This window comes from Gossypium hirsutum, chromosome A08 (assembly GCF_007990345.1).
Source record: "Gossypium hirsutum isolate 1008001.06 chromosome A08, Gossypium_hirsutum_v2.1, whole genome shotgun sequence".
NCBI lineage: Eukaryota > Viridiplantae > Streptophyta > Magnoliopsida > Malvales > Malvaceae > Gossypium > Gossypium hirsutum.
This window is the reverse complement of record NC_053431.1, coordinates 112,202,330-112,227,390: the sequence shown is the minus strand read 5'-3', so window position 1 is coordinate 112,227,390 and position 25,061 is coordinate 112,202,330. Positions and strand designations below refer to the sequence as shown.

Genomic DNA, 25,061 nt, shown 5'->3' with positions numbered 1-25,061 from the left:
GATTTTGGGTAGATTGGGGGGTTGGGATGGGAGTGGAGTAAAAGTTTTGGGTGAAAAGTGGGAAGGAGTAAAAGTTTTGAGAGTTTGGGATAAAAATATAAAATATTATAGTTTGATATTCAAATTATTCGAGTTATTCGAATTCGAAAACTCAACTTGATTCAGACTCGAAATTCGAAAAAAAAATTCAAGTTGACTCGATTAACTCGAATAACTCGATTTGTTTAACTCGAAATTCGAGTTTTTTTTTTATTTTTTCGAGTCGAATCGAATTTTTCTCACCTCTAACTGCAGAGTTCGTTCCTGACTACTGCTGCTGCGAGTTTCATTACTCCCATTTCCTATCTCATCTTTTGTTTACAATTGCCAATGACAAAAAAGGATGAACATTGAAATTATATAAACCTTTTTCAATTCTTAAACTTTAACGTACATGATCAGATATTGACAAGTGTTGAGGGTAGTAATAAAGGATATTGTGTTCTTAAAAAAAAACACAATATTGTTGAAAGAAACAATAATGAACTTTAAAAAAGATTAATTTTCATGTATCAAAAGATACCCTTCTAGTTCAAGAATTTCAATACACCCCTAAGATCTTAAATTGTAGGTCTATGATGCCCACAAAACCAACTAAAATTTTGACAAACGCAAGTGCACCTATCAATTAATAGTGTAACCACAGTGAGCACAAATATTGTTCTCATGAAAATTAAAAGTACTAGTAATTACCATCCATTTATTATTTAACCGACAAATTGGAGTGAATGATTAAAACTAAAATTGACTAAATTAATTAACTAAAGAACACGACAAGGAACAAATTAGGAAAATAATCGATTCACAACCAAGAAGTGAAACAGTACCAAGGAAAGAATCTGTAACACCCCTTACCCGTATTCATCGTTGGAATAGGGTATGAGGCGTTACCGGAGTTTACCGAATTAATTTTCCGTTATTACGAGTTAAATACTATTCATTTACTAAAACATGTCATGACGTCCTTTAGATGGGCCTCCAAAGCCCAAAACATACTTCGGGACCAAACCAGAATTAAATAGAAACCATAGGGAATTTTTCGCAAAATCCCAAAGTTTTTTTTTTTAGCTCAATATAACCCATTTATAAATATCTAACCTTCCCTGCAAATTTTAAAACCGAGACCAATCCAACCAACCAATTCATTTCAATCAATTTGATACCAAATAATATTTCTATTATAATTATACTATTTAACATATTCATCATTCTTTACTTTAATGTATATTCATTAAACAAGTCTTAGTATTTATATAATCATCAAACCTTATACATGCCATATAAATCAAAAAGGAAATTTACAAAAGCTACCGGAGATAATCTGGATAGTATGATCCTCTGTGTTGATCCGATCTCCCGTATACTTCCACGTCAATCTACAAGAGACATTGAATACACTCAAGTAAGCTTATAGAAGCTTAGTAAGTTCATAGGCATAAAACATAAATCTTACCAAATATTTATACACTTATACAATATACACAATTATTAAGTTCACCTGTCAACCACAGTCATTGGTGAGTTCCCTTGTAGAAACTCACTACCACTTATCCATTTCCTTTAATTCTTTTGGGTCCATTTGTCACATATCATTTTTTAACCAAATTAGGGAACGGTTACGGAAAATTAAGTACTTCACTTCCACTTTGCCATAGTATAACTATGGTCTTGCGTATGATCACTTAACACTTTTTGAAGTCATGGTACTGCCACGGTCTTACAATTATCACATTTATCACTTGTCACTTGTCACTTGTCACTGATCAGATAAGTGTAGCAGAAGCTACCACTTATCACTTATCACTTGTCACTGATCAGATAAGTGTAGCTAAAGCTACTACTTATCACTTGTCACTGATCAAAAGTACTTAAATCCGACGTTCCGCTCAATTTGATCATTTATTTGATTTTTGGGTTGTTATTTTATTCTCTATTCATCAATAAATATATCTCATCATACATTATATAATTCATAAAATTAACATATAATCATTAAATTTCAACCATATGAACTTACCTGGGTCGATTTGTAAAATTTGTGAAAGTTCAGGGACTAATCAGCTACTTTTTGTTTTCCTCGACTTGCTTCGGGCTCTTGATCTATCAATGTAAAATCATTCACTTATCAGTATTGACTTCATCATCACTCTATTTCACATTTTTAATGCTTATAACCCGCTTGTAAGTAATATTATCTATAATTTCATTATTTACTTACGTATATTCCAATGCTATCCATCCGTGTCATAGTCACTAAATTATTTTTATCTTGAGCTACAGAACTCCAAATTAGGATCTGCTAATTTTCCCTCAAACTAGACTCACATATCTTCTTATCATAAAATTTTCAGAATTTTTGGTTTAGCCAATAAGTACAGTTTATTCTTTAAAAACACGCATGTTCCGCTGTCTGACAATTCCGACCCTTCTTCACTAAAAATTAATTATCTCCTCATAAGAAATTCGGATGGTGTCTGTGTTTATTTCTCTTGAAAATAGACTCATTAAGGATTTTAAAAATATAAATTTAATCCCTTAATTATTTTTCTCCAATTTTTGATGATTTTCCAAAGTCAGAACAGGGGAACCCGAAATCATTCTAACATTGTCTCACAAAATTTATTATATCTCATGATTTACAATTCCATTGCTTACGCCGTTTCTCTATAAGAAACTAGACTCAATAAGCTTTAATTTAATATTTTATTCATTCTCTAATTCGATTTCTAAAATTTTTGGTGATTTTTCAAAGTTAGAGTACTGCTGCTGTCCAAAACTGTTTTAGTGCAAATGTTGATTTTGATTTTTGCCCCAAATTTCACAGTTCATACAATTCAGTCCTTACTCAATTAACCCCTCAATGAAGCTAATTTTTCCCAATTAATGCTTTACCTAGACATTATAAGTTATTTCAAAATTATTTAAATTCATAATTTCTACATAAAACCCTAACTTCAAACCCTTTCACTATTAGGTCCCAAACATTCACTTTCTATTCAATTCTTTCAATAAAATTAGTATATAAACAATTTAAAGCTCTAATTCCATGCTATATCATCATATAATTCCAGAACATATTCATAGCAACTTTCAATTTCTTTCATAGAATCAAAAACTAATAAATTCAACAAGTGAACCTAGTTGTAAAAGTCATAAAAACACATAAATTTCAAGAAATAATCAAGAATTGAACTTACTTGTAGTAAAAATATGAAAAACCAGCTTAAGGAAACCCTTCTATGGTGTTTTTTTCTGATGAGAATGCAGAAAAATAAAGAGAAATCTAGATAATTCCACTTTAGTCCTATCTTTATTAAGTAAATTTTGAATATTCCAATTTTACCCTTAATTCTCCTTATTTTCTTACTGATTTCATGCCTTTTCCGTCCAGCCCAAATATACATTGGGTCTATTTTCCTTTTAAACCCTCTTTCTTTTTTTATTTAAGCTATTTAATCATTTTTCAAAATTTTACATTTGTTACAATTTAGTCCTTTCTATTCAATTAACTATCGGAACTTTGAAATTTCTTGACGAAACTTTAATACTAACTTATTAACACTCCATAAATATTTATAAAATATTTATAGCTCGGTTTAAAATTTTCAAAGTCTCTATACCTCGTTTTTTATTATAATTATTTTAATATTTATTTCTAGTCCACTATTCGCTACTTCAAAAATTTTCCTAACTTCATATCTAACTTATATTCACTAAATTAATAATATTTTCTACTCATTTGTCGGATTTAGTGATCTCGAATCATTATTCCGACACCACTGAAAATTTAGGCTATTACAGAATCTACTTAGACTGTATATGTCATTATTAATTTGAATTAAACAATTTATTCACTTAATATCTTGATTCGTAGAAATCACTAAATTATGCTAATATCTCTCTCCAAGACTAAGAGCAACTGACTTTAGGTTGATTAATTAAAATTTCTTTCTAATTAAAACCCCTATTATCGCATTAACTCGATCTATAGATTCCCCTATTATATTTGACTCTAATCTGGTAGGTTTATGTCATTCTATTTCTAGAATTGCATGCAACTCCACTCAATTATGCTAGATCTACTCTTAAACAAGGTTTATTCCTCTTTTGAATTAAGCACATCAAACATGAATTAATAATTCGGAAATATTAAGTCAAGAATTAAGCAAACATAAACGAGAACAAGATTCAAGTATTTACTGCGTATAACAAAAATCAAAAGACAGAATTCATCATAAGGTTCATCTCCCCTAAGTATTTAGAAAATTAGTTCATAATCGTGAAGAAAAACATCTCAAAAATAGTATAACCACAAGAAATAAAGAAACTCATAATAAACTTTAAAGAAATCAAAAGTAGATCTTCAACCTTGGTGGAAATCTGTTTTAGAGTCGGCTTCAATGGTGTTTTTCGAGTTGTTTTCTTCAATATTCTTTGATAGCTCCCTTCCCCTCTTCTTATATTTGGAATTTATAGGTCTTAGAATGCCCAAAAAACTTAAAAATTACAGGGTTTTTTTCTCACGTATTTCGAGTGCAAGTCGTGAAGTCCACATGGTCTGGCACATGGCCGTGTGGCAGCCCATGTGTCTCACACGACCGTGTGTCCAACCCGTGTGTCTTCTGAAATCTGCTCTAATTGTTTGATTTTCACTTCATTTTCACTCATTTTGCTCTCAGATGCTCTCCTAAGCATAGAAACATGAATTTAAAGGATTAGGAGTATAAAATTCACCATTTTCCATTGATTAATCATCTAAAAACGCATTAGGAACAAAATTAAAATATGTTACTTTTGACACTTATCAGTTTAGGAGAAGATTTCTTAATGTTTTCAAGGAATTTATATTTCTCTCTATTAAATTCTTTTTTTAAGCTATAAAAAGGTCCTCGAAGGATTTAAAAAAATCAATTAAGTATCTCTTTTTTTGTTTTTTTTTCATCCTATTAAGCAATGAATTTACAAAATTTATCAAATTAACTATTTAATTAATGTTGATCCTTTCTTTCTAATAGAATCACTAACGTGACCGGTAATATTCTCACTCAACAAAACAAAAATTCAAAAAATATTTGTATAATCTTTTAAAAATTTAAATTCAAAATAAACCTAAACAAATGAATGTCTAGATAAATAAATGAATCTCGACACCTATGTGTCTAAATTCATTCTAAAATTATAAAAATAATAAAATTTAGAAAAATTATAAAAAAAAGGAAAATAATTAACGTCGAAACCTTTTTTTGACTTCGACTTTTTATTTTAAAAAACGAAAATGGAGTCGCCACCAATCTTTTTATTTAGGTTTGACTGAATTAACTTTAAACTCATTTTAATAAAATGTTAGACTTATTAAAATGATACTTTTTTATTTACAAAATCCAGGAATTAGGTTCGGGAGTCGGTTACGCACGATGAAGGATTAGGACCCTTGTAACGCCCAAAATTGGTACCTAGTTAATTAATTGATGTCCTAGTGTTGAGAATTGAAAATTTGAAGAGAATTTAAAATACGATCCCACCTTGCATAATAATATTTTTAATTAAAATCACTTAAGTGATTTACTTAAGAAATAGGGAATAAAGAACTAAATTGAAGGTCCAAGAAAATCTAATGTCTAAATTAAAAAATATGATAAAAAAAGGGGCTAAATTAAAATGCGGAGCAAAAGTTCAGGGACCCCAAGGACAATTAGTCCAAAACAGTACACATATCACTCCTCGAGGGTTCAACGGTATAAGGACTAAATTAACAATAAATTAAAATTAAAAGGTACAATTTAAAAAAGAAAAAATGAAATTAGGACTGAATCCCCAAATATTCGGCGGCCTCTTGAATCGAAAGAGACACTGACATCGGTGTGAAGATGAAAAGGCAGGTAACCCTTTTTTTAATTTTTACTTATTATTATTTTTATTTGCTTTGAATGTAAAAATCAGAAAATAATATGCTACCTTTTGAAACTTGATTTTTTTTTATATTTTTCTGTGTGTGTAAAAGAATACATGGTGGATCTGGCTTTTATAGCTGAATAATAAATTAGATCTTGATTTTTTTTATATTTTCAATGTTTCTATTGTTTCTGCTGCGCTATTTCTCTACTGTTGTTGTCCTTTTTCGTTTTTTTGCAAGTACTGACGTGCAGTCAACGGAGAGGAGAGAAGGGCTGCCTTTGGCGTTTTGGTGCAATGACAGCAGGGGCATCAGGCCTTGGGACGAGGTGCCTTGGGCGGCATGAGAGTAGTGGCGGTTAAGGTTTTTAGTTTTATTGAAAATAGTTTAAGTTGTGGGCCATTTGGGCTTTATGGTTTTGTATTATTTGGGTTTGTAAATTTTGTGCTTTCAGGCCTTGTAAATGGACTTTAGACTTTAATGAATTTTTTTTGGTTTGTTTTTTTGTTTGTAGTGAGCGAGGCAGAATTAGCCTGTTACAATTAAAATTACAAAAATTATAAAAATAAATTTTTAATGAAATAAATCTCAAGTCCACCAATCTATTACGAGAAATCTATTACGAGAAAGAAACAATTTGATATTTGAATAAAAAAATATGGTTGAATTGTAAATTTATTAAATTATAATTTTAAATTCGAATTTAAAGTAATTTTTTATGGTTGAATTTGATATGAGGAAAAAATATTTATAATGACTTAAAAATATTATGGTTTTATATTTTTTATATTTTAATAATTTTAAATTCGATTATGGTTCAATTATCTCTTTTTATAAATTTTATTATTTTTATAATTTTATTTTTTTAAAATATTAATGGTTTATTAATAATTTTTATAAATTTGACGATTATTATAATTAAACAAATAAATGTTGAGATTTAAATGAATTTGGTTCAACCATTTGTCTAAGTTTATTTTAAACTTAAATTTTTAAAATATATTTTTCCTATTTTGAATTTTGATGATATGGTAGTGCTGATATAAATCTATGTTAGCTAACAGATGCTGATTTAGCAGTTGTTAATGGTCATCTCAGTAATTTTGTTAGAAACTATGGGTCAACGTCAATTTAAGGGCTGATTTGATGAATTTTATAAATTTGGAAAGTTAAAAAGAAAATTAATTAATATATATTTTTAAAATTCCTGGAGGACGTCTTATACCCTTAAGCGTTTTTGTTACCAAAGTGATTGATTAGGTTAACTTTGGTTAAGTTAGGATTTAATTCTTATCCATATAATCAAATAGCGACCTTTTCTTTAAGAAATCTAAAATTTTTAACTTATATTGTTGAAAGGAACTGCCTTTGTGTTAATTCATCATTAAAGATTATACACAGATTAATAATGGTTAATTAAGATACCATGACGTAAGAGCTGATTTTAGTAATAATATGTAATGTTAGACGGGAGAAAAGGGGTACCCCATCTACAGTTTCTAGGGACTCTAAATTATAAAATAATACTTAATTATTTTGGGAAACAAAATATATGAATCACTTGGGTTGGGCTAACAGCAGCTTGCAGTTTATCAGTCCGTCCTTGGGCAACCCATATAGAAAATGAGCTAAACATAACATATTTGGGCCAAACTCGAGCTAAAAAAATCTTGCCCAAAGGTCAACCCATATAGAAAATGAGCCTTAAATTTTACTCAAGTCAATTTTTCAAGCCTCATATTTTTATCCAAAGTCTCCCATTTTAGAGTGGACCTTTGAGCCTAGGCCTGACCTTTGAGCTGGTCTAAAGGCAACTTTAAAGGTAGGAGCTTTTGTTTAGTTGGCCTTGAAAGGTTCCATTTTCACTTGAAAATGATTGATTTTGTGATAACTGGCTCTGTGACAGTCCTAATTTGACCCTAGTCGGGAAGTGGTTTCGAGACCACAAAATTTAGTCACAAAAATAATTAAATGTTATATTCTGTGATTATTACATGTGAAAGTGTATGTGTGAAAATTTCATGCTTTGATTTTGTTATTTAAAATGTGAAATTAATTAAAAAAGACTTATGTGAAAAATATTGAAATTGTGTTAGGTTGAAGTGTAGTGGTCAAATATTGCATGGCTTAAAATATGGGGATTTGCATGTCAAATTCCCCATTTTTAAGTAAGTGGCCGGCCATGTTGATGGTGGAATAGCCATATATGCCTTACATATTAATATTATAATAGTTAATGGGTAAGGTGAATGAATAAAAAAAGAAAAGAAAAAGGGACCATACATCATTGCCTGTTCTTGCTGAATGTGGGAAAAAGAAAGAGGAAAGATATTTTGAGGATTTCGGCCAAGGAGAAAATTCAGAATCTAAGGTAGAAAAAAAAGGGCTTTTTAATATTTGGCCTTGGTGATTCTAATTGAAGGTATGTTTAATTTTATTTCTTGATAATTTATGTGAAATTGAGTTAATTGCTAAGCTCCTTTCATAGCCCATGACTCAATTTTTGTTATTGGTTTGAAGTGATGCATTCGGCTATGGGTTGTAGAGTGTCTTGGTCGGTGTTTTGATATTTTTGTGATAAGGCATGAAGATGGTTGGTTTTGAGTGTTTAATAAAAAGGATTGGATGTGAGTGTGTGTGAAATAGTAAATGATGAGTCTCGGTAACTTCATGAAGTGTTCGGCTATTGTGTTTATGTGAATATATATATGCTGAATGTAGTCCTGGATAAGTAAATTTTGATGTATTAGATTGGTAACACGGTTATGCCGATTGTGAAAATATGATAAAGGTGCCAAGAAATATTTGTAAAGATGTATAGTGCCGAATGTGTTCATGAATGAATAAGTTATGTGGGTTGTTTAAATGAAAGGAATGGATAAGTTAAGGTATAATTGAGCATGATGTATTGTATTGAGATTATGGGTAAGTGAAAGTATAGATATGTGATGAAATTGATTGGTGATATACATGTTTAAATAATGTGAATGCAAGGTATGTGTGAAAGAGTGAATTGGTAATAAATCTGCTTGGGACAGTAGCAGTAATGTGATTTTGGAAAATCACCATAAATTGTGGGAGATGATTTAGAAGCTGAATAAATTATGTAATTAAAGCTTAATGAGCCTAGTTCCTTATAAAAGAAACCGTGAAAGCAAATGAATTTCTGATAATGAGATATTTGAAGTGGTGTGGGATAGAGTCAAATGACTTCGGGGTCCCCTATTCATTTTATTTAGAAAATCATTATAATTTGTACAAAAATGGTTATAAGATAAAGTTTATATGCTTAGACTCCTTAATGATTCTAGTTTCAAATGAAATCAACGAGAACATATTTTGAATTCTGTACAATGAGAAATTTGATTCGTAGTGAAGAGTGGTCAGATTAGTCAAATAGTGAAACAGGGGAAACTTTAAGAAAAATCTGGTATTGATTGGCCAAACCAAAAATTATGAAAATTTTATGGATAGAAGATATATGAGTCTATTTTCAGGGAAAATTAATGGAAGTTGATTTGGAGTTTTGTAGCTCCAGTTATAAATGATTTAGTGACTGTTGCTCAGGAAGACAGCTTGCAGTAAAATTATGATTATGTGGTAAACATTGACAAAAATTTGTTAATGAGTTGCTTATTGATTTCTTATAAGCTTACTATGATCTGTATGTGTGAAAGTCGAATATATATATTATATTCTGAAAGTGATGCTTGAATAGTCGAATAATGACTAAGTTTAAAATTGTTGAATTTAAGCTCAAGAGCATAGAGGGGCAAATTCGGATAAGGGAAAAGAGAAAGTAATCGAATAGCCGTTGTAATCGTTCGGTAACATTCGAGGTAAGTTCTTAAGTGTTTAAGCTTGATTCCTTTTTATATGCCTAAGAGTTAAATTAATATGGCAAAGAGAATGTAAATTTTATTTAGTTAATGTGCTGAATATGTAATGATTTAAGGCTATAAGCCGATTATGGCTATTATGCTTAAGTTGAATTGGACTTGGAAATTTGATGCACTAAATGAGTGTTACAATGAATAAACTATGCCGTATATGTGTTGGTAGTCCTTTGTGATTATTAAATATCTAAAGGAAACCATGATGTGTATAAAATTATTATTATTAGTCCTTTGTGGTAGCCGAATATGGCTTGGCACTAAAGTGATTAATTGTGAACTTCGATGAGGTGAACTATTAAAAGTGTGGTGTTATAAGACTATGGGCTAATACGATATGTGGATTCGTTCCGTAAAGTAAATTATTCAGGTACGAACAACCTAATTATGTACATGTGAATTAAATGAAAATGATGATTGATGTGAATCGAACCTATAAGAAATGGTTTCATGTTTAGGTTCAACTATGAGACCTTGTGTTAAATCGACAATCGAATTCATTCAATACATTAAGTTGGCCAAGTATGCGATATGTACTTATGCATGTTAAATTGATTGGAATTGAATCATGAATGTGAATTGAGAAGCATAGGTAAAAATGTTGTATATGTGAGTAAGGGTAAAACCATCGTAAATTATCGATAAGGATGGGCTATGTGCGGAACCATCTTATAATTGCTAATTTGAAAGGTTGTGTGCGAATCAGTGAGCAATATGTATATATTAGATGAATTGTGACCTTTTGGTTCTATTTGAATTAAGTTGTGCGATAAATAATTTATGTATATGACTTTTAGTCGAATGGTCACTATGGGTTAAGTTTGAATGGTGAAATGGATATATGATATTTATGTATGACTTTTGAACTGAAATGTAAATGATGGTGTTCATATGAAGCTTATATCCGATTGTAGCAAATGACTACTAATGTGATATGTTGAATGAGATGTGTTAATGTATGATTAAATATGCATGATATTTGATGTGTATCCGAGTTAAATCCCGCAGGCCTAGTGCTGCTATTATATCTGAGTTTAAAGTCTCGTAAGCTTCGTGCTGGTGTTATGTTCGAGTTTTATACCTCGCAGGCCAAGTGTTAGTGAATTTGATAAAGTATATGACTATGAGATCCTACGCTATGATGATAAATTGAAGTCGTATTACACATTAAGTGATTCAGGTATGTGATATATATATTATATGTGAGATTGATCTGACGGGAATTAAGAATGTGTAATGAGTAACATATGAAAAGATGTTGTAAATTCAGATGTATATTTGTATATGTGTGTATTCAGTTATTATGCAAAGTTACAAGATAGTTTTTGATATGCCATTTAACTATGAATTTTGAAAGTAAGTGTGGGTAAGAAATGATACACTAGTGAAATTTGAAAGAATTAAAGTTAATCCGGAAGCTTGTAAATACTATGTTTATATGAGTTTGAGTATAAACGGAGTAAAATGATATGTGTTTGTGCATAATCAGCCAAATAGTATTATACTCAGAAAGTGTTATGTGATTTCGAACATTTGGTTTGTTTTTAAGTTCAACTGTTTAAATTGCTTAAGACTTACTAAGCTTATGAAAGCTTACTTTGAATGTTATGTTTCTCTGTTTATTTTTGTAGATCGTTGACTCTTACTATTAGCTCGGGGATCGTCAGTACTTCGTCACGCTATCTACTATTGTAGTAATCATGTGATTTGGACTTAGCTTATGGCATGTATAGGATAAACTATAACTAGAATGATATTTTGACTATTGTATATAAGCCATGCGAATATGGCATCTTATGGAAGTGTACTTTTATAAGTTTTAAATTCGATCTTTGTTTGTGTCTATTAGTTATATAAATAAATGATCTTTTATTTAAGAAAAGGTTCAAAATTTTACTGTTCTGATCCGATTTCTAAATTCTGTTAACACCTCGTCCTATTCCGGCGACGGTTACGGGATAGGGGTGTTACAGGCCCAATCAATTCTTGGAAATTCAATTTACTATTTTTACACTTCTAGGAAAAGTGAAAAGGATGTTATATATAGCTTGTTAGTAGTGTTAAAAAAGTATGATGTTTGATCTAAAAAAACGTTGAGCAAAACATTAAATCATTAAATAATAAGAAACGTTAAAATGGCCAGCAATGTACAACAAAATAGAATAATTGAAAGACAAGGATAAGACAACTATAATCAGAGTTTTCCAGAGGCCAGTCACCCCAGCAATTCATCAAGACAAACAGAAGTTCATACTAGAGGCATATTCAGGGAATTCTTATGGAAATAGTATATATGGCAATAAAGACACAACAAGGAGTTCTTGCTAATAGAATATAAGCAATGGAAAAATCAGTATTGTACTCTGAATAGAAAAATCAGAGATAAAAATGTTGGCATAATGACACAAAGGGAGTTCAGGACAGTAGAATACTAAGCAATGGAAAAATTAGCACTATACTCAGAATAGAAAAATTAGAGATAGCAATGTTGGTAGAGAAAAATCAAAGCAAATTTTACCTAATAATTCAAATGCAAAATATAATTATAAGCAAATTTATGTCCATCGAGCATAACATATATAACTTCCACATTGCTCACAAATATTCATTTTTAACTTAAGAAATTTCTTATAATTTAATCCATAACAATTTTAACATTGAACCCACAAATGTTTGTATGGCAATAAAGACACAACAGGGAGTTCAGGCTAGGAGAATACCAGCAATGGAAAAATTAACACTGTACTCAAAATAGAAAAATCAGAGACAACAATTTTGGTAGTGAAAAAATCAAAGCAAAATTTACTTAATAATTAACTTTGGTGTTGAAAGAGATTAAGCGACAATGATGGTTTTCTGGACTCGGTGTTGAAAGAGGTGAAGAGAGAATGATGGATTTCGATGATCGATTTCAGCAATAGCTGTTGATGATAGGATTCAGTCAAAAGGGAGATTTTATTATATTGACCTTCGATTAGGTAATCTTGGAAAATGGGAATGAAAGGGAGATTTCTTACCTGAGTTGGGTTCGAGTTCTCAGTCTTGCTACAACATTGGAAGCAAGTGAAGCGACAAAGGAAGAAGGCAACAGGGACTAGGTCTAAGTAAATTTCGGCTACCTATTCTGCAACTCAAAATACTTCGGTTGTTGTCCGGGTTACTTGGAAAATACTCAAAATACTAGTTTCAATGTTGTTCCATTCTTTTAGCTTTTTTTTTAAATTGAACCAGATTATTGATTAATTACAAAAATACCCAATTGCAAAATCTTGTACAAAAAGTTAAACTTTTGGTCTGTTTGTATATTAGGTCTATCTCCTTTTAAAATTAAATTTAAATAGCCTTTAAAGTATTGTAGAATCGAAATGAAATTGAACTTGGTCATTTTAACGTGATTTAAGTATTTTAAATCAAATTAAACTTTCTTGCAAGCATTTGAAGGAAGAATGAAGTCTTTACCCAAGTGCAATTAAGTGTTGAAAACTTGGAGCCAATCAAGGATAAAACTGGAAATGGATTATGTGCTAACTTTTTTCTTTTTCTAACTTATGGGGAAATCAAACTTTGAAATTCTTGTCGGTGAATGTTTTACAAAACCGCTAATTGGCGAAAACGATGTTCCAAGAGATGGAAGTGCACCTGTCATTGCTTGTGACCCTGAATGAGAGTGATTAACCAACCAACACAGTGTTTGATTACTAGTTCTGACTTCAGTTGATACGATCTCGAGTTGCGAAAGTGTTCGAGCCGTAGTTGTGCTCGATCGTTAAAATGGAGAAGTATCGCTTTTGTTGGAGTTGATGGATATTCAGCTAAGTTTATGTGAAAAAAAAAAGTTCAATGGTTTAGGAATAAGGGTATTAGTTCAGTTGAGGAATAGAAACAAATCAAATAAGGTGATGAATAAAATGGGTAAACAAACTTAAGGTCAAGAATGAACCAATACTATGAAAAGTATTGACCCGAGACTTATACGACACTTAAGGTGATGGACTTTGTTAAGATAACCTTGACTCGCTATCTATATCGAGAACGCCATACTTGGTTTAAGAGTGATAAGTTCAAAGAAACAAGAATGACGCCACTAGCAAGCTAGATAAGCCAACTTGAGTCTTAAATGAAATAAGAGAGTTGAATAACTCACAAATGTGATAAACACTCGTAAAAGTATCAAAAGTCTGGATTACAACTTAGGAGCCTCATATTTATAGGCTCAAATACTAGGCTAGCCGAATAGTCAAATAGGAAAACGAATGGGCAGCTTGTGTGCAGCTTAAATGGTCTGAAGCTTCCATGAAGTTTCCTAGCAAGTTCCTTGAAGCTTCTCCAACATTGGTGACGCCAATGGACAAGTCCTTTACTGATTCCAATCAACTGGAATTAAATAAAATTAATTGAGCAGCTAAATGGAGCTGATTGGACTAGCTAGGTTCGGCCAAGGGGTGTGAAAGACTTTAACTGAGTTGCTTTGATCAGCTAAAAGGTCTTGATGATTTTAATGGCATCTTGAGCACTCCAATGGCCATTAGGTGTGAAAACTGAATGTGAGCAGCCCCTTGTGTGTGAATGCACAAAGCCGAACAGTCATGACATGTGAAAACAATTAAGCATCTAGTTGGTCAGCTTGGGAAAAGAAATCAACAGCTCTTTTGGCCCTTGGTATACACGAATAGATGCTTGGAAAAGCTGAACCATCAGCACACCATATTCATGCCATCCAATGTATGTAGCTGCAACAATTTAATTCAGCAATTAATTAGTCTTGAGACGTGTTAAATTCAATAGTAGTAGGACACATTAAAATTCGGCTGGACAATTTAATTTGTAACATGCAATAAATTCGTCCTAAACTTAGACACAATAAAATAGCTAATTAATATGAATTAAACTAAGATAAATTTAAAACATAATTAAAATGTTCATAGTTTTGACACATTAAAAACGTAATTTAATTATTTGAACTGAACTAACTAAATTAACTAATAGCATTTAATTTATTCCAGCAACTAAAGAATTGCATAAATTAAATCGAGTTGGAATTGAGCTCATGGAGCTAAGTTTGAGCTTAGTTCAGCTAGCAAAAGATTGCAAGGTGAACTCGTAGGGTTGGTCCAAGCTCTCTCGATGTGGCTAGCCAAGGTCTAACCCCACACTTGGTCTACTAAGGCCGAGATAGCCTCTTTGAAGCGCTTGGCTCGTGCTTGGGTGATAGGACCTTGAGGCAGCTCCAAAGGCTCTTTACTCGAGCTAGATGTGACTCGAGGTGTGGCCGTATCATCAGTTTTGGCTCATGCTCATCCACCCTGTCCTTGATCCTTTCACACTAGCCTTCACCATATGGCACCCTTGATTGTGAACCTTATCCCTCCCCTTTTCTGGTATGGCACTTCTTCTTTGAAAAGTACATATAATAATGATTTCACTTTTAAAAAGGTTTTGAAAAAGTGAAAGTTTTGACCAATTTGAAAGATCATTTAACGTAATTGAAATAACTAAATTTTGGGTTGTTCAATCAAGTAAGGGAAATTCGATGGAATTTGTACTCAATGTTATTATTATTTTTACTTTTTTTTCTTTATTTTTATTATTTGAATATTCAAGAACTAAGATAATTTCAATCTTTTTTTTTTCGCCATGCATAAATTGAGCCAACAAGTTGGATAAACACAAAAATAAAAATTTCTATAAATATGGGTACCCAAAAACATCTCTGGATTGATGAGTTGGGTTCTAGAATCTGATAGAAAAGGGGCGAGCTGGCTTTGGCCACGTTCCATAAACTTGGCCTTTCTAGTTTTCTAAATCACCATTTTTTTTAGAGAAAAAAAATAGCCTATTATATCGTTAATTGAAGCTAAATATTGGGGTAAAAAAAGCTTGAAAAGTCGATGTAATTGCCACCAAAATGCTTATCCCTCCATGTGGAATTGGGTGCTTTCCAACCAAAAGCACCAACAAGGAGGTATAGAATCAAATTAGTTAATTACCATTGTGGATTGGACTGGGTGTAAGTCACATTTTTTATCCATGTTTCTCAAAAACATTTGATCAAAGATTGAAAACTTAATTAATTTTCATCTTTACATAAGTGCCACTTAATATATATAACATCACTCACTAGTACCATCTTCATAAGAGTGATAAAACAATTTTATAAAAAATAATAGTATCTATCGAAACCATTTTTTTTAAAAAATGGGGGTCGACTTTAAAACGAAAATAGAGTCGCCAGCAATCCTTTTTTGTTTAGGTATGATTGGGTCACCCTGTGATCGATCATTTTCATAAAGCATTTTGGTTTATTAAAATAATGTTTTTGGTCTATGAAAAATTAGAAGAAGGATTCGGGAGTCGGTTACGCACGAGGAAGGGTTAGCACCCTCGCAACGCCCAAAATTGGTACCGTATCTATCAATTATCATCCTAATGTTGAAAATTTGAAAAAGATTTTGAAATACAATTACTTTAAAACATTTAGATATCTTGAATTGGATATTGAGATTCTCTCACTCAGAAGGAACAAAATATCATATCCAACACGGTAGGATACAACACTTCGAACTCTTAATACAAGATCATCTCAGGATTTCCAAAACTCATGCATTTGAAATTTCAAAAGGATATTTGACTATTTGGTTAAACGGTAAATCGAAACCCAGCGCGATTGGGCATGATTCCTCGAGTTTCCAAATGTGAAATATTGCCTCATTTTAAGAAAACATGGATGAAATTTCAAAAGGATATTCAGTATTTAGTTGAATAAAAAATCGAAACCCAGCATAGTAGGGCACGATTTCTCGAACTTCCAAACACGAAACATTACCTTGTTTTGAAGAATTTCCAAATAAGCAATTATAGAATCAGCTTAAAGTACATTTGTTTGGTTTACTTTTAGGGTGAAAACAATTGATGTTAGGGCGAAAAATTGAAATTTAAAATCACGATGCAATAACAAACATGCAAGTTTATTATTGAACATGAAAAGAAAATATGTGGCAATAATATTACATGAATAATTAAAGTAATAAGGAAATTCAAAAGAACAAATTAGAGTGCATACAATGGCATCATATCATATACTATATAAACTACACAAATAAAATGTAATAAGCTTTAAAATAAAATAGAATAAATAATAGGAAAGAAAGAAAATTTGGAAACATTGCCATACAAGCCATACAAAAACTTTAAAACAGGGAATAGACATAAGAATTTAGAAATTAAAATATATATATTAAATAGTGATATACAAATAAATTTTAAAGTAAATGTTATAAAGTAGATAATTTACAGGAAAGTTTGAAATGTATTAAAAATAGAAAACAAAATAGATAATATATGTAATAACAATGCATAAATGAAATCTCAAAATAAATAATATATATATATAAAAGGTTAAAATAAGTGATATTTAAAGTAATATACATACATTAACCTAAGTAAATAATATATATAATAGTAATAATACTTGACAGTGTTTGAAATAAATAAATATGTACATGAGAATAAAGTAAGAAACAGTGTGAAATCGACAAAATAATTCGAAGTAATGAGTTAAAATGACATGTTTATTTTTTAAGAGAAATGAATAACTAAAACTTGATTGAAAGAAAAACAAATCAAAGGGATAATTTATAAACAAAAAAAATCACTAAAGTATAAAATTATATAAAAGAATTTTAAAACCAATAAATCATACAACAAATCAATGTAAAAATACGCAAAAATAAGGAAATAAAAACCTTAATAATATGTAATTTATTAAAACAGTACATAGTAAAATAATATATGAAAAAAATGAATAATAAAAAAGAAAATTTAAAATATGAATTAAAAACTTAATTTAAAAAAAAGGTTAAAATCAAAAAGACAATTTGTAAATGATAAAGTACCGTAGGATCAAAATGCGAGGCGTATAAACTAACGGGGACTAAAAAAACAAATAAACCAAACGCCCAAAATGAAACACTTAAGCGCAGACTGATTTGTAACGGCGCGCAAATTCCAGGGACAATTTAAAAGAATTTAAAAAAACTTAAACATGGCTCAATTGAACGCTAGCGCGAAGGGGGGACTCCATGCGCAAATTCCTCATATTGAGCCAAAATGCGTGGGTCCAGCACCAAACGGTGCTGTTTTATTTGCCATTTAAAAAACCAAAAAATGAATGGCCATCTGCCATTCTTCACAGGTAGCAAAACAAATCCCAATTTGTTTCAAGGGTTTTGACCCTATCCTGAGAGGCTGTGCACGAGGGTCATTGGCACTTCTGCGCCTCCACCTCCGACGCCGATCCACGGAGTGGACCCAGGGAAGCCTCTTCTCCTTTGGCTTTTGTTTAAAATCCGTTTGCAAAGTAAAATAAAAACGAAAGGGAAAAAGAAAAAACACGACTGTGAATAGGAAAGAAAAACTGAAAAACAACATTGGATTCGATCTTTGATTGCTATTGACTTTTTGTTTGTACTCTTTGCTATCATATATTCATCCAAAAAAAGGTCCCTTACAAACAATTTTCGAAGGCTTTTTATAGTCATTTTACATCTCAATTTTTTGCACGTTTGCAGGTACGTGCGTGGGTGTATCATTGATGTAGCGTGGTGAAGTAGCGTACGACGCGGAGAAAGCGCGCGACGTGCGGGGGAGGTGCGTTGTTGGCTGCGGCACAAGGGTCTGCTTAGAGTTTCTTTGGCTGAAATTGTTTAAGCTTTTGGGCTGAAAATTTGGGCAAGGGTCTTTAGTGTGGGTTGTAATTTTGGATTGGGCCCGTGTAATGTTTGGGCTAGTTTGAGTAGTGGTATAGGTTTGTAAATGGACATTGGACTGTTTCGGTGTTTTTATTTAATTTGTTTATTGGGTTCCGGGCTAAAATTGAGCCCAACAGTATCATATGTATAAATTAGACTACTCTTTTTTTTAAAAAAAAAAGAAGAAGAAGCATTATACAACAAAATTATAAATGAAATATATTAGTTAATGGTTATATTATTTTTAAATTAAAAATAAAGATAAAATATAATAAAAAAATTAATTATATAGTTTTAAAAAACTAGAGTTTTTTGTAGGTAAAAATATGTAATAAATTATGTATTATTTTCTTACAATTATTTAATTATACAAAATATATATTATTTAGTTAAATTATAGGGTAAACTATACAAATAGTCACCCAAATATGTATTTAATTTGGTCATTTAACTATTAATTATTTTGATTTAATCATTTAATTTTTCGAAATTAAATATTTTAATCAATTTCCCCTTAACAAGTTAATCAAAGTCCAACTTGAATTTTTTTTATTGGCCTAATAACAAAATAAACTATTTAATTTACACAAATATAATAATAATAAACAATTGAATTGAATTTAATATTTTTAATTTAATAAATTTATCTATTTAAAATTTGTTCACTCACAATTTAAATTATTATTATTTAGTTTAAGTACATATTTGTTGTTATTATTATTTTCAGAACCTCGTTCCTTCTCATTACAATGGACTCATTGTATGTATGAGGCCTGTTGTAACTTCCTCATTACATAATAACATCCACGTAAGAAGGGTCGTTTATTAAATATGGTTTTAGGGGATGCCAAGCACCAATCAAATATATTACTGGTTACAATAAACCAGTTGCGGAGCCACTGTTAAAATGGTAGCTTTTTAATTTAAATTTTTTATAATTTATAAAATTTTAAATTGATAATAATAAAATTATATTTAAATTTTTAAAAATAATAATAATTTAATTTAATTTTTTTAAAATTATAAAAATAAAAATTATTAAAATAATAAAATTATATTTTTACTATGGTACAAATATACCCGGAATAGAAAAGAAACTTCATATAAAGCCAATTGTAACCATAGAATTTATTTGATTCAAACTGCACCTTAAACGAGCAAATTAATCATCAGGGGTGATAAATGATGCAATATCATGAAGAATACTGCCACTTCCTGGGGCCCTATCCTCTTTTCTAACCTACTCTTTTCCCTCTTTATCCCCAAACTCCGCCAAACCCACCTTTCCTTTCCTCTCCCACAACTTTTCCCCGAAACTCCGATGAGCGAAATAACCTTGCGCCTCCACCAAGACGCTATCTTTCCCTTCTTCGCACACTTGAATGGGTAATCGCTCGTAGTGTCCGATACTGGAGCTTTCCAGTTCATCCACTCGTGCTCGTCCCTGAGCGGACACAGAGTACAACTCGCCCTTCACTCGATGACCGCATCCAAGGAGGTTGATGAGGTAGGGGATGCCGTGTGGGCCTATAACAAGTGGGTGGCATTGATGGGTCACATAGGGTCCTAAAAAATTAGCGTCTTTTTTGCGGATAAGGTCTTGCATTAGGAAATGATTTTGATGGCCTTGTTTCAAAGTTCCATAGGAGAAGAGCAGCGTCCTACTGGCTTCAGCCATGGAGATCGGCGGGCGCAACAGAGAAAAAAAGGAAGATGGTTTAGATGAGAAAAGCGTAAATAAAAAACGCTATTTCCTTGTTCGGACGGTATTGCGATGGGCTAAAAGCCCTCTAGGTTGAAATGAATGAAACCAATCCAATATTCAAAACCCATTTAGGGAAAGCAAAGCCTGCCCAACTTTTATGAATATGCCCAATCCAAGATTCATTCCTCAAATCTTGAATGTGAAAGATGATTTAAACAAAAAAAAAAACAATGGATGGTCAAATAAATGATGGTTTTGACCAAAGATGCTGGGGGCTCTCGAGTCCCTTGGCAAAGCACGCTATCCAACATCTAGAAAAACCTCCGATCGGCAATTTAATTAATTAAATTAGAACCATCTACGCTACTCTCCACCACTTACTTTGGCTTCACCTGATACCCACTCCAATTCATTTATTGTTATTTAATAAGAAAAAAGGGAAATGGCATTCGTGTGCGTATGTCTGTCGCCATTCGAATTGGCACGAGTCCCTAAAATGCGCAACAGAATTAAAAAAGAAAAATGAAACTGAAAGCGATAGATATAGATGTCTGATGTGAAACATCCAATGAAACAAAGACGCTACAGTGAATTTTATCTGTAATTTAGTGTGGACAAATACCAAAAGGGGACCTCCAAGTTCTATGCCCCCACATGACCTGCCTTGCATCCCATGTTCCAGTCCTCAAAATTTGTGAACTAAATGATAGGCTTCCTCTCTCCTCCTCTTTGCTTCACTTCACCCACAATTTGCTTTGATTTCAACGCCTCATATATTAGATATTTTATGCACTCTAATATTATCCTAACTCCATCAAATTCCACATCCTCACATACCCAAAAGATAAAAAAAAGAAAAAGAAAAAAAAAAGGAGGTAATCACATTGAAAGATTGGTGGAGGTTGCAAACTATACAAAGAGACAATGGAGAGATGCAACTGTGGTGGTGCAGAAAGGCATGTTCTTATGTACATTCTTGCCTGTACATTGTACACTGCCCAAACAAATATCCCCCCCATTGCATCGGTTTATGTGTAATCTCGGTTTAATTTATACACCACGCACGCTTTATCGCTTTGCTTGCATTGTATCTGATCAACTTCTCCTAAAATCTATATAGGTTGCCATGATATGGTAGGGCAACAATACTACAAACCTACAGCACTGCATCATTAAGTTTTCAGCTCTTTGTTTTGGTTTGTTGTTCAAGTTACCGAAGACTTACCCCTCCAAGATTTTGAATAAATAGTTGGAAAGCTAGCTTCATTCATGGTTAAAGATGTAGGCTAAATCGACACATTTGGGTTCAAGTAATAAGTTGAACCTTTTTTTAAACAATTCTTTGGGTTTAAATATTGTGGATGGAATAAGTATTTTGGGAAAACTTTGTACTTCTTTTTAGGAATCTCACTTGACTTTAGTTTTAGTCGTATTCCAATGTGACTATTGAATATAGAGAGGACTTAGATAATAATAAATAAAAAAAATAACAACAAAATCTTTAGATTCAAGCTTTGTAGATGAAAAAAATAATTTTAAAAGAACTTTGCCTTTCATTTGAAGATCCAACTTGATTTGACTTCTAACTTATTCAAGTTTCAATGTAACTCTTAAATACTTGGAGACCTTAGATAAAAAAGAAAAAAAAACAAATTGTAGACTAAGATACCCAAAATGGAAATTATTAAATTTATTGTTCATAACGATAAGAATATGAGTTGAAGGAGAAAGGCCAACAATAGAGGAAATACAGTTCATCCAATAAGGGCAAAGAGTCCTAAGATGAAGATAGGGAGGAATATTTGAAGCACCAAAAGTAGAGGATGAGTAGAGAGAGAGAGACTCATTGTTAAGTAGTAGGAAAGGTATGTATAAGGATTAACCTCTTACGTCATATATCATTTCATAATAAATTGATTCGTCATTCATTGATTACTTGTTAAGTTATTAATGTAACATGAGATGATTAAATTGTAAAATATGTGCGTGACAAGTGATAAATATATTGTTAAATGAAGTTGTTAGGTTATGAATCAAGAGAAATAATTTGCAAACAAAATCAACAGAACATGTTGACCGGGTTAAGAGGACAAAGGTAATAGAGGTAGCGGAAAATATATGGTAAAATGGTCAAAGATATCAGGGAATTAATGTTATTTTAAAACTCATGTAGTGAGTAGTGACGGTCACAACCAGGAGGATTGCGGTAAAATTTTCAAGTTATTTAATTTCCCTTGTTTTCCACAATATCTTAGCTAAAGATGACTAAAAAAAACTCAAGACCCTGAGCGATTGCAAAACAAAATATATTTTATATGGTTGACAAATTCACATTCAAAGTAAAAATTTCCTTCGTCAAGTCCGGTGGGGCATCCTTTTGCTGAATGCTAACCGATGTTGACTATTCTAGATAAATACCACATCGAATCCATGCATACGTGTAAGAATGTTAAATTAGATTAACCGCAGATGACAGATAGATAAAGCAGATTTTGAGAAATTAATTACAGATTGAATTCACGTTAGAGGTTAGCTTTTTGACCTCTTGAATTGCAAATTGGATTTAGTTTATTCCTTTAAATAGGGTAACATGTGCCAATGTTCTGCATATATTTTGTGTACAATATTCTGGTTTCAGATTCTGAATATCTAATACATTCACAGATCATTCCCCAGCTTTTGGGTTTAATTCCATTTTGAAGATTTTTAAAAATGAAAATTAACAAGGAACATGTCAAATATTAAATAAATAAAAATTACAAAGAAATACATGAGTCAAGCATGACTTATAATTATATCTTCTAAATTAACCAAACATATATAAGTTTGAACAGGGAATTGAAAACTTTGACTTTTTTTTATTTTAAATTCATATAAAACTCATCATTGCTTTTTTGCTTTTTCGATTAAAGTCTCAAAAACATTTTTATAACAAAAAGTGTTTAAAACATTAAAATAAAACAAATATATGGAGTTGATGAGCAGGAATCTCAAAGGATGACTCGCTATGAGGGCCTTAAATCATTGCGATATCAATTTCTTAATTTTAATTAATTTGTGGGCCTGATATAATTAAAGTGATATCAGGTCCTTTTCTCCATTCTATACCATACCCCAATATATACAATTGAAAAACTAATTTATGTTTTAAATTTATTCACTTACAATTACAACTAAGGACAGAAAAAATTTTGGGTATCTCAAAATTTTATTTTTTCTTATTAATTTAAAACAGTGTTGTGGTTCAGCTTCATTATTTTTAAAGATTTGAAAATTTCTAATTTTGATTAAAATGTTACTTGAATTGCTTTTTTTTGTTAAATGAGTATCAATAATAACAACAACAACAATAATAATAATAATAGGGTGAGCAAATTTTGATTTGATTCGAAAAAGTTGAATAAATTTTGAATTTCGAGTTAATCAAATAGAATTATTCAATTTTTTAAGTCAACTCGAATAAGTAATTCGAATTCGAGTCAAGTTAAATTTTACAATTTAAATAACTTGAATAATAGATTGATGTAAAATCTCCTTTGGTCCTTGTCAGTTTAGGAAATGAGCAAATTAGTCTCTCTCTCAACAAAAATTTCAAAATAATTTTTAAAATTCAAAATATTTATAAAAATTATAAAAATTATATTTTTAAAAAATTATAATTTTTTTTAAAAAATATAAAGAATATATAAAATTTTCAAATATATATTGTTTCAAATTTATGTGTTCTCTAACATAAATTTAGTTATATTGTAACAAGATTTTAATTTGACATGTTTCATTTTTTAATCTAACTCAAACAATTTCACTTAATTTGACTCAACTTGAATTTCATTTTACTTGACTTGATTAAAAAAAATTCGAATTAAGTTAAAGATGAAAAAAATAAAACTCATCAACTCGAAATCTTTTTACTCGATTCAATCAAATAATCACCCCTAGAATTAATTATATTATCAAATAAAATTCATAGAACTGCTAATGAGATATTAGCTTAATGACAAAGTTGAAGTTTTAAAAGCTTTAGATCTCACATTTAAATAATGATTTTCTTCCGATTTTATTTGGATTAAAGTCTTACAATATAAAGATATTATCTAAATTTGGTTGTATTATGAATTTTTTATTAAAATTTATTCAAAAATAAAGAAATTAAAATTATTTAAAAAATTGTTATCAATGAAATAAATAAAAAATTCATTTTACAAATATTATTTGTATCATCCTCTATCTAAGCCCCAGCTTCATCATTGCTAAAGTTAGTATCATTCTGTTTGATTAAAGGTACTTGTTTGGGTACACTCCAATCTTTGAATTTTTTTTTATTTTAGTGGATATCTGACGGTACAAGTTGTGATTATTTTCTCATGATTTTAGCTTCAACCACATTTTATTATGTTATGTGGGTCCAAATAAACTACTCCTTTTCCCAATATTCTTTTCAAAAGCCAAAATGTGCATGTAAAATGTAATATAACTTTTTGGAGTCAACTAAAAATTAGTATTTGTAAAAACAAAAACACTAAGATTAATTTCTTTTATTGCAATGAATAATTCTAAAGTAGTAAAATTTAATAGTCACATTGAAATGCAAAATCCATTATTAAGATGGTTTTACAGCTTTTGTTGGATGGGGTGGCCCATGAATTTAAGAGAATTAATTTGCACCATTAAAATCAAGTGGAATTAAATCAATTGGAATAATACATTTGACCACACAGAGAGGGGAAATTCCTTCATCTGCCGATTTAGTCAATTCATATTCAATCAGTTCGACAAAACCATAA

General features: G+C 30.8%; 1 protein-coding gene and 1 long non-coding RNA gene across 2 annotated transcripts; one reads left to right on the top strand and one right to left on the bottom strand.

The window, feature by feature from the left end:
* The first annotated feature begins 8,185 nt into the window (after positions 1-8,185).
* On the top strand, positions 8,186-11,700 carry LOC107919949 (uncharacterized). The gene is made up of 3 exons (XR_001690500.2): positions 8,186-8,354; positions 9,688-9,771; positions 11,457-11,700. It is a non-coding gene; the product is annotated as an uncharacterized lncRNA (long non-coding RNA).
* Positions 11,701-19,812: 8,112 nt separating this feature from the next.
* LOC107919116 (putative gamma-glutamylcyclotransferase At3g02910) lies at positions 19,813-20,250 on the bottom strand. The gene has a single exon (XM_016848645.1). The coding sequence runs from the start codon at positions 20,248-20,250 to the stop codon at positions 19,813-19,815; it is 438 nt and encodes a 145-aa protein (XP_016704134.1).
* Between the last annotated feature and the right edge of the window lie 4,811 nt (positions 20,251-25,061).

Bases quoted from the DNA above. Each gene is read 5' to 3' on its own strand.
- LOC107919116 (XM_016848645.1), bottom strand. From the start codon at position 20,250: ATGGCTGAAGCCAGTAGGACGCTGCTCTTCTCCTATGGAACTTTGAAA.